The sequence below is a fragment of the Sinocyclocheilus rhinocerous genome, unplaced genomic scaffold (genome assembly GCF_001515625.1).
Source record: "Sinocyclocheilus rhinocerous isolate Xijiao unplaced genomic scaffold, SAMN03320098_v1.1 scaffold4118, whole genome shotgun sequence".
Taxonomy (NCBI): Eukaryota; Metazoa; Chordata; class Actinopteri; order Cypriniformes; family Cyprinidae; genus Sinocyclocheilus; species Sinocyclocheilus rhinocerous.
The window spans coordinates 133337-143844 of record NW_015628692.1 but is presented as its reverse complement, the minus strand read 5'-3'; the positions used below and the strand labels follow the sequence as shown (position 1 = coordinate 143844).

Below are 10508 nucleotides of genomic sequence, written 5' to 3'. Positions count from 1 at the left end.
CACACATCTCAGTATAAGAACCATATCAAACACACACACTGCACACACCTCAGTATAAGAGCCATATCAAACACACACACTGCACACACCTCAGTATAAGAGCCATATCAAACACACACACACACATATAAATATATATATGTGTGTGTGTGAAAAACACACACAACACACACAAAAAATATGTAATTTTTTAAATAATAGTGTATTATATACCATGTTTGATAATGTTTGGTTCTGTGTGAGATGGTTTGATCTCTAGAGACGCGTCGTTCCTCCAGAGAGACATGAGGAGCAAACACACACTGATCACGAGGGACGCTGGTGCATTACTCCTTTATTCTCATTAGGACTTCATTTATCACATCATTACTTTTCTTTCTCCAGAACTGGTCAATGAAGGCAGATGCTGAACCTTCAGAGAATGACGGCCAACCTACATGTTATATAAGCTATATGATATTTAAAAAGTCACAGTACAATATGAATGGACAGCGTGAAGAACTTATAAACATGACGACACAAAGACACTTCTAGAAACACAAGCTCGATTTCAGGCAACAGTACGTCACGCATTTTGTCAGAAAACAATTTTTTTAAAAATGCAGTTTTCTCTTCTTAAAGGGACAGTTCACCAAAAATGATTCTGTTTCTTTAAGATGTGTGCTTTAAGCTTACACCGCCTACTATTTTTAATCATTTTTTCCCTCATGGGGACCGCAGGACAGAATCTGTCAAAAAAAATCGCAATTTGATATTTTCCCCCAAATTGCACAGCCCTATTTTATAGTTATTGATTCAGCAGATTCTTCAGCAGAAACACAAATGAGGCTCTGCGTTACAATGGCGAGGGTCAGTTTTCACTGGCAATTAAACGATTGTAAGTCACCAATGATATTAGAGACGACTGAAACTCCAAACTGGCACCGTATCTGTGATCTGAAAGAGACGCTGGTGTTTGAATAAAGAATCTCTTCAATTCATTTTTTTCGGTTTCGGCACTGATTTTCTGAACTGAAAATCAGCCTGAAAATCCCCTGCTGCTCGACCTGCTTTAAACTGGAATATACACCAGAGATTTAGACGAGCTACATAATATTTATAGGTTAATACCAACTTTTGCAAAGTTTCTGGATTGAGAACTGTAATTAGATGCAGGATTGAATCAGAAAATGAAATGACCGACAGTGAAAATCAAAGGACGGGACAAAAAAATCTGATAGCTTACATCAGAAAACACCTGAAGTCTTTGAATGTAAATCTGTGTTTATGCACCTTCTGAATGAAAAAAGCATTACTTGTGGATCATTTTGGCTCAGAAACTGAGGTGCATGAGCTCAGATCAATCAGCTCCAAAAAGAAACTCAAAACCTGTGCTGATTAACAGAATAGTTCATAAAAAGACTGAATCCAAGATTAGGTGATAATTGAGCATAATGAGAAACTTATAAGCAATTTTGTGTAGGCCAGTAATTTTTTTGACTTCTTGTTATCAGAAACTATTTAACAGGACATGTTCTAATGTAATGTATATATAATTTCATACTTAGTGTTAAATGTTTATTCCCAGCACTAGTAGTGACTGACTTAAACACCACTAACAAACACACGAGCTGTTTACGGTTAACAGGTTGTGTTTCATCAGGTTTGATGCTCTGAGCTGCAGAATGAAGGCCTGGATTATAATCATAAAAGAGATGTTTCCTGTTCTTTCTGCAGAAAAAACAAACATGCATGCAGTCTGAACACACACACACATACACTCTCTCTCACACACACACTCACTCTCACACACACACACTCTCACACACTCTCACTCTCTCTCTCACACACACAGATTATATATATATATATATGTGTGTGTGTGTATGGCGATAATACCGCATACCGCGCTATTGAGCCACTCAAAATTACCGCAAGGGAAATTCCCTCACCGCGACAGCCCCACGTCTCTGTCAAACAGAAGCGATGAATCCTGTGAGATGAGCGTGGGTTTGGCTGCTCTGATTTCCCCTCTCCTGCTTTACTTCTGCTCGCATAACTTCGCTTCTTTGTTTGATCGATTTCTTCCTATTTTGTGATTTTGTGAACAAAGGGCCAGTGTGTGTGAAGCACAGGTGAGCGGCGTGAGAATCCAACACCTGAACAAGCAGGTTTTGAACTTCCTGCATAACCTTGAGCAAACAGAGACACCAAAGATCCGGTATTCACAGAAAACTAGATGAAACACACCGGTTTGAGTCTGTGAACCCGAGCTGAACTCGCTCCAGTCTGGCTGTGCTTGATAAACGGATCTTGGCACGTTTGTCAGACTCTCGGTGAATCTCGCGCTTTAGCGGTTTCTCGCCGGTCTGAGAAGATAAACACACGCGTGGAGATCCTGCTGGGTTTCGGTTACAGAGCAAACACACCCGTACATGTGCGTCAACACCTGCTGGATAAACCTGCTCGCCCGTCACACACCCGGATGTGCCGCTAAACACACACTCACGCTCCTGACCGACTAGAGCTTCAGTTTAACCATATAAATGACCAAAACTGCCATTTATCCAGTAAAAGCTCTTTTAGTGTAATCGTACAAACGTCCAGCTTCAGCTTCTCGTGTCTTTCTGCCGTCAAATCCTGACTGATTTTGATCAAGTAAACACCAGAATCAGACAAGTGTTAAATTAGTATCACTGAGATGCTACTATAATATTATTAGTTATTATAATATATTAACATTTTTATTAGTTCTTTTTTAAGTCAGTACAATTTTTATTATTTACTTAAATATTTTTACATCGTTTTTTTATATTTTATTTCATTTCAAGTAATGGTTTTAGTTCAATATTTTATTAGTTATTTTTACGTTTATTTTTTGTTTTATTTAAACTTTTTTATTATTTGATTTTATTATACTCAATGAAATATTTTTAAATCGTTTTTTTAATATTTAAATTTTATTTCAGTGAAGGTTTATTTTATTCCAAGCAATGAAAATGGTTTTAGTTTTTGCAAAATATAGCCCTGAAAGCTATACTGATATTTACATCATTGTGTGTAAATATCAGCTACACTTTTATAAAGATCCCACTGACTTACATTACAATCAGAATTTCATGCTTTTTGGCCCATAAATACCAGCATCTGCATAATTGCATATAGTTGGGTCAAATTTAGCTGGTTTTTCCTCCATATTCTCATTATTAAAAATAAAGCTTCGTTATTGGCATCAATGGTTCTGTGAAGAACCTTGAACCTCCACGGAACCCTTCAAATACAGAAAAGGTTCTTTAGATTTTTAAAATGTTCTTCAAATTGGTTCTTTTAGGAACTGTTCACTGAAAGGTTCTTTTGGGAACCAAAAATGGTTCTTCTTTGGCATCACTGCAAAAACACCCTTTTGGAACCTTTTTTTTTAAAGGGGTCATATGATGCTTTACGATCAATCATTATTTTGTGTATTTGGTGTAACAGAATATATTGACATGCTTTAATGTTCAAAAAACACATTATTTTTCAAATACTGTACATTATTGTAGGCCCTCTATGCCCCGCCTCTCTCAAACGCTTCGGGCGGCGGCAACAATACTACAGCGAGAATAAAAGTTAGGCCTTCTTTCTTTGTGTGAACATTTGGGCGGTGTTATGCAAATCTTCCCACATAGTGACGTAGACATGTGGGGCGTGTTAGAACGAGCCGTTTTAGGTAGGTGTGGCTGACTCTTAACTTTTATAAAGAATATCTCTTTGGATTTGAGACTTTAGTCTTTACAACTTTACAGATCTTCTTTATGCACCAAGAGCTTGTAACACTTCAAAGAGAAAGGAACAATTGAAATCGCATCATATGACCCCTTTAAAAGTGCATCAGACTATACCAGCCATAAAAGCTTGATGGATCAAATTTTTGAAATTGAGATTTATACATCATCAATAATCTTTCCATTGATGTATGGTTTGTTAGGATAGGACAATATTTGAAAATCTGGAATCTGAGGGTGCAAAAAAATCTAAATATTGAGAAAATCACCTTTAAAGTTGTTCAAATTAAGTCTTTAGCAACGCATATTACTAATCAAAAATTAAGTTTTGATACATTTACGATTCAAAACATCTTCATGGAACACGATCTTCAAGCATAAAAGAAAAATGTAACATTTTGACTCATACAATGTATTGTTGGCTGTTGCTACAAATATACCTGTGCTAAAATTAAGTCTTTAGCAATGCATATTACTAATCAAAAATTAAGTTTTGATATATTTACGATTCAAAACATCTTCATGGAACACGATCTTCACTTAATAGCCTTGGCATAAAAGAAAAATGTAACATTTTGACTCATACAATGTATCGTTGGCTGTTGCTACAAATATACCTGTGCTGCTCATGACTGCTTTAGTGCTCCAGGCTCACATGATATGGTTTCTTTATATTTGGACTAGTATATCAGGTGTAATATACGGCTGATGATCTGCAGTGAGCTGTAGACCAGCAGAAAGCACCTCAGACCAGCAGCGCTCACCTTGATCCTGTGCAAGCTCCTCTCCTCCTGCAGCACCTGGATCCAGACGCAGATGCTGTTCTTGTTGTAGGTGAGACTCCAGTCTTCCTCGGACTCACACTCGTGTTTAAACCGGCTAAAAGCGCGGTCATCCGGGATCAGAACCTCTTCCTCGGACATCATCATCCTCCTCCTCTGAGACCGGATCCCGGGGGAACTAACGGGGGAGTTCGCTTTTAAATCCGGATTAGCGCGTTTTCCGTGCGCTTCCGCGGGTTTAAAGATCCAGAAGCGTGCGAATAAACTGACGCAGCCTACTAACGTGCGTGGAAGATGAATAAACGCAAACGCGCGAGCAGCTGTTACATCCCGCTGCGCTCGTGCGTGTGTGTGTGTGTGCGCGTGCGTGTGCAATAGACGAGCGACCGCGGGAGCGCGCATGCGTGACTGACAGCTGAGCCCCGCCCACCCTCGTGCACGCGCACGGCGCTGACGTGTTGCCGGCTTCCATCACAACCATCGCCTTCATCCATTTCTCTTCATCGAGGCATGCAAGTCATGCATGAAACTCAGTGCTGAGGAGAGTTTGCACAATAAACAATTTCCCCAATATCATCTTACTAAGACATGTTGTAGATATAGAGTGACGACTGATAGATAAGTGCAAAATTTTAAAAATAGATTTTTCTGAAAATTATTTCACAATCACAGATTAATTAATGATCAACAGATTGAGACATACTACTATTAATGATACTACTAATATTTTATTAAATAAAAACAATCAAAGGTTCACTTTGGATAAAAGCGTCTGCTAAATGACTAAATAAATAAGTTTTAGTCAATTTAATACAAACATAATCAATAATTTCAATAATTTATTTATTAAATGTTAATTTTATTAAATGTATTTAACGGTGAATGTAATAATAATAATAATAATAATATAAACATTAATTAAATGTATTTCATAGAACATTTAATACATAAATAATACATCAATAATTAAGATAAATATTTATTTATTTAATGTATTTAATAGTAAATGTCATACATACAAAAATAAAAAAATAATTAATAATAAATAAATATTTTAATGAATTATAATAAGAAATATTTGTAAATATTATGTAATACATTAAATAAATATAATAAATATTTTAATATATACATTTTTCACACTGTGTAAATTAAATGAATGAAGTTTAAAAATTGAAATAATTCTTTAAAAAAAAAATAATAATAAAATAATATAATTTGAGAGTAAGATAAGAAGAGAAGTTCAGTGCCGAAGAGAACTGACCTCAAACATCCACTAAACACCAGCGGATTCAAACACACTGAGCAAACATCATGATTTAAAGTGTTTAAATGCCACTGTGCCAATATATGTTGTAATAATAAAGACAGACACGCAGCAGGAAACAGGAAGTTTGAGGCGTGGAGGAGATCAGTAACATCTCTACAACATGCACCTCACCTGACGACAAACACACGTTTACTCTACATGCATGTGTTATTCTCATATCTGCCAGCCAGCCATGCAGAACCTCGACTAATGTACTGCGGACTCTCATGTAAAGTCAATAGATCTTATAAGAGCAGCACTTAAATGTTTCCATTAAACGTCCAAATAAACACTGCAGACAGCATTGCAATCACATGATGCAAGAAGTTAACCTGACACTGTACAGTTTATATATTGAATATTACAGACACATTTAGAGCTGCATGTCAATTCTATAACCTTGCTTGAATGTGAGTGAATTCTAGAGTTTAGGGTTAACCCTTTGCACTGTAGTTCCGCTGAACCTTAAGACAATGTATTGGGCATAGCATTCAAGTCTAATATTCATATTTGCATTAATATTCTGCTTTGGTTCATCTGCTGGCTGATGACAGAGAGAGAAAGTGTTGCTCATGTATTTTGTGAGTTTAGGCGCGCATAAAAGAAAAATGTAACATTTTGACTCATACAATGTATCGTTGGCTGTTGCTACAAATATACCTGTGCTGCTCATGACTGCTTTAGTGCTCCAGGCTCACATGATATGGTTTCTTTATATTTGGACTAGTATATCAGGTGTAATATACGGCTGATGATCTGCAGTGAGCTGTAGACCAGCAGAAAGCACCTCAGACCAGCAGCGCTCACCTTGATCCTGTGCAAGCTCCTCTCCTCCTGCAGCACCTGGATCCAGACGCAGATGCTGTTCTTGTTGTAGGTGAGACTCCAGTCTTCCTCGGACTCACACTCGTGTTTAAACCGGCTAAAAGCGCGGTCATCCGGGATCAGAACCTCTTCCTCGGACATCATCATCCTCCTCCTCTGAGACCGGATCCCGGGGGAACTAACGGGGGAGTTCGCTTTTAAATCCGGATTAGCGCGTTTTCCGTGCGCTTCCGCGGGTTTAAAGATCCAGAAGCGTGCGAATAAACTGACGCAGCCTACTAACGTGCGTGGAAGATGAATAAACGCAAACGCGCGAGCAGCTGTTACATCCCGCTGCGCTCGTGCGTGTGTGTGTATGTGCGCGTGCGTGTGCAATAGACGAGCGACCGCGGGAGCGCGCATGCGTGACTGACAGCTGAGCCCCGCCCACCCTCGTGCACGCGCACGGCGCTGACGTGTTGCCGGCTTCCATCACAACCATCGCCTTCATCCATTTCTCTTCATCATTGAGGCATGCAAGTCATGCATGAAACTCAGTGCTGAGGAGAATTTGCACAATAAACAATTTCCCCAATATCATCTTACTAAGACATGTTGTAGATATAGAGTGACGACTGATAGATAAGTGCAAAATTTTAAAAATAGATTTTTCTGAAAATTATTTCACAATCACAGATTAATTAATGATCAACAGATTGAGACATACTACTATTAATGATACTACTAATATTTTATTAAATAAAAACAATCAAAGGTTCGCTTTGGATAAAAGCGTCTGCTAAATGACTAAATAAATAAGTTTTAGTCAATTTAATACAAACATAATCAATAATTTCAATAATTTATTTATTAAATGTTAATTTTATTAAATGTATTTAACGGTGAATGTAATAATAATAATAATAATAATATAAACATTAATTAAATGTATTTCATAGAACATTTAATACATAAATAATACATCAATAATTAAGATAAATATTTATTTATTTAATGTATTTAATAGTAAATGTCATACATACAAAAATAAAAAAATAATTAATAATAAATAAATATTTTAATGAATTATAATAAGAAATATTTGTAAATATTATGTAATACATTAAATAAATATAATAAATATTTTAATATATACATTTTTCACACTGTGTAAATTAAATGAATGAAGTTTAAAAATTGAAATAATTCTTTAAAAAAAAAATAATAATAAAATAATATAATTTGAGAGTAAGATAAGAAGAGAAGTTCAGTGCCGAAGAGAACTGACCTCAAACATCCACTAAACACCAGCGGATTCAAACACACTGAGCAAACATCATGATTTAAAGTGTTTAAATGCCACTGTGCCAATATATGTTGTAATAATAAAGACAGACACGCAGCAGGAAACAGGAAGTTTGAGGCGTGGAGGAGATCAGTAACATCTCTACAACATGCACCTCACCTGACGACAAACACACGTTTACTCTACATGCATGTGTTATTCTCATATCTGCCAGCCAGCCATGCAGAACCTCGACTAATGTACTGCGGACTCTCATGTAAAGTCAATAGATCTTATAAGAGCAGCACTTAAATGTTTCCATTAAACGTCCAAATAAACACTGCAGACAGCATTGCAATCACATGATGCAAGAAGTTAACCTGACACTGTACAGTTTATATATTGAATATTACAGACACATTTAGAGCTGCATGTCAATTCTATAACCTTGCTTGAATGTGAGTGAATTCTAGAGTTTAGGGTTAACCCTTTGCACTGTAGTTCCGCTGAACCTTAAGACAATGTATTGGGCATAGCATTCAAGTCTAATATTCATATTTGCATTAATATTCTGCTTTGGTTCATCTGCTGGCTGATGACAGAGAGAGAAAGTGTTGCTCATGTATTTTGTGAGTTTAGGCGCCACCTGCAGGTCACAAGCGTCATGTGCTCATAATACATAATATATGGGCCTAATACTAGTGAATTAATAATAATATAATAATACAATATTATTATCAAACTCTAAGCTGAAGCAGAAACATTGATCTTTCGTCTCTCATCTTGATCCAGTTGGGAAAAAAATTAAAAACTGTGGTTAATTTGCACACTGTTTTATATTATTCTGTACATATGCATGTCCAAAAAATGTACTACCCTTAAAAGTTATTAATAAATAATATATATATATTTTTTTTACATTATTGTGAATGTCCAAAATTGTATTCCCACAAGAATTTAAAAATAAAATAAAATAACTAGATAGATAAATTAATTAAAAAATAAATAAAAATAAAAAATAAAACCCTAAACCTAACCACTTTTATAATGTTACAAAAAAAAAGTCACATTCAAAATAATTAACATTTTCTATGGGTCAAATATAATTAATTAATGGTTTAAATATGATATATTAATATGAAACCTTGAGCTGAAGCAGAAATATCGATCTATTATCAATAAAATATAATATTAAATATATATATATATAAAAATAAAAAATATAATATGTATGTATACGCATGTCCAAAAATTGTATTACAACTTTCAAATAATCAGAATAAAAAAGACTACAACAAAATAAAATAAAATAATGAAACAAAACAAAATAAAATGAATAGGCCTAATGTTAATAAAATACAACAAAAAAATTAAAACAAATAAAATAAACCTTTCTGCGTGTATGCGCGGCGGTGGTGACGTCATTAAACTACACTTCCCATGATTCCGCGCGCATCACGGATGTTTTTCGTTTACCGGACACACGTTTCTGCTCTCGAGCTCTGACTCACCTGCTGACATTAAAACCATAAACCGGCTGTCGGTGAGATCACAGGAACGCGAACTCTGAACACGCCGCCTTCTCTGTTAACGGAACCCGTTGTTGTTACGGTTGCGATGTTCCTGTCGTCGGTACCGGCGCGCGTCCTGATGCGAAGGTCGCGCAGTCTGTCGCCGCGCCGCGCGCTGCACACCGGCCACGGCGAGGCCTCGCGCTTCCGAAACCTCTGCGAGCTCGAACCGAACCGGAGCCCGGTGGCCAGCGGATCGCGCGCGTCCAGGAAGAGCGTCGCGAGCGAGGAGTCGCGCGTGCAGTACCATCAGCTGGCCAGCAGGTGGCGCGTGAGTCTGGAGAACCGGCGGAGCAGCTGGGCGAGTCTGACCGCCGCGGGGCGCTGCAGAGGCGGACACCAGAGCCGCTCAGAGTCCGCTGCTGCTGCTGGAGCCGCGGGCGTCGCGGGCGTCATCTCCGCCGCGGCGCTCGCCTTCTGCTTGAAGAAAGACAGCGATGATAAAGGTCCTAAACACTCCACACACGCTCTGTTCACACAGAACGGACAGAGATATAATAATAAAATTCACATTTATACAGATTTACACAGAATCTGAAGGTCTAGAATCTGAACAGAATCTAGAATCTGAGGGTGCAAAAAAATCTAAATATTGAGAAAATCATCTTTAAAGTTGTCGGGGACCACAGGCCGCACTCACTATGTAGCTTAAACAGTCGTTCACGAACTCTCTCTGTGTGTCTCAGGTTGTTGGCGCAGGGAGCCGATCCGAACACTCGACACCGTTTGGGCTGGACGGCTCTCATGGTGGCTGCTATGAATAGACAACACAAGTGAGTGTGTGTGTGTGTGTGTGTGTGTGTGGTGTGTGTGTGTGTGTGAGTGTGAGTGAGTGAGTGTGTGTGTGTGTGTGAGAGAGTGTGTGTGTGTGTGTGAGAGAGAGAGAGAACCCAGAATGCCGTGGCAGAGCTTGTGTATCAGAGGCCCACAAAACCTTTAATTTAATTTAATTAAAGCTCACTTAACAAACACACACAGACGGAGGAGAGACAGAAGGAGAAAGAGGGAGGAGGT

General features: G+C 37.6%; 2 protein-coding genes across 2 annotated transcripts in view; one reads left to right on the top strand and one right to left on the bottom strand.

Moving 5' to 3' along the window:
• Positions 1-4888, bottom strand: part of stard10 (StAR related lipid transfer domain containing 10) — a 29205-nt gene extending 24317 nt beyond the window's left edge. The window contains exon 1 of the mRNA XM_016549995.1: positions 4508-4888. Coding sequence (XP_016405481.1) covers positions 4508-4672 — 165 coding nt within the window. The 5' untranslated portion in view covers positions 4673-4888. The remainder of the gene's footprint in view (positions 1-4507) is intronic.
• Positions 4889-9366: 4478 nt separating this feature from the next.
• On the top strand, positions 9367-10271 carry LOC107738281 (caseinolytic peptidase B protein homolog). Its single transcript, XM_016549996.1, has 2 exons — positions 9367-9965; positions 10151-10271. Exons 1-2 carry the CDS (start codon positions 9541-9543, stop codon positions 10269-10271), a joined length of 546 nt encoding a protein of 181 aa, XP_016405482.1. The 5' UTR covers positions 9367-9540.
• The last annotated feature ends 237 nt before the right edge of the window (positions 10272-10508 follow it).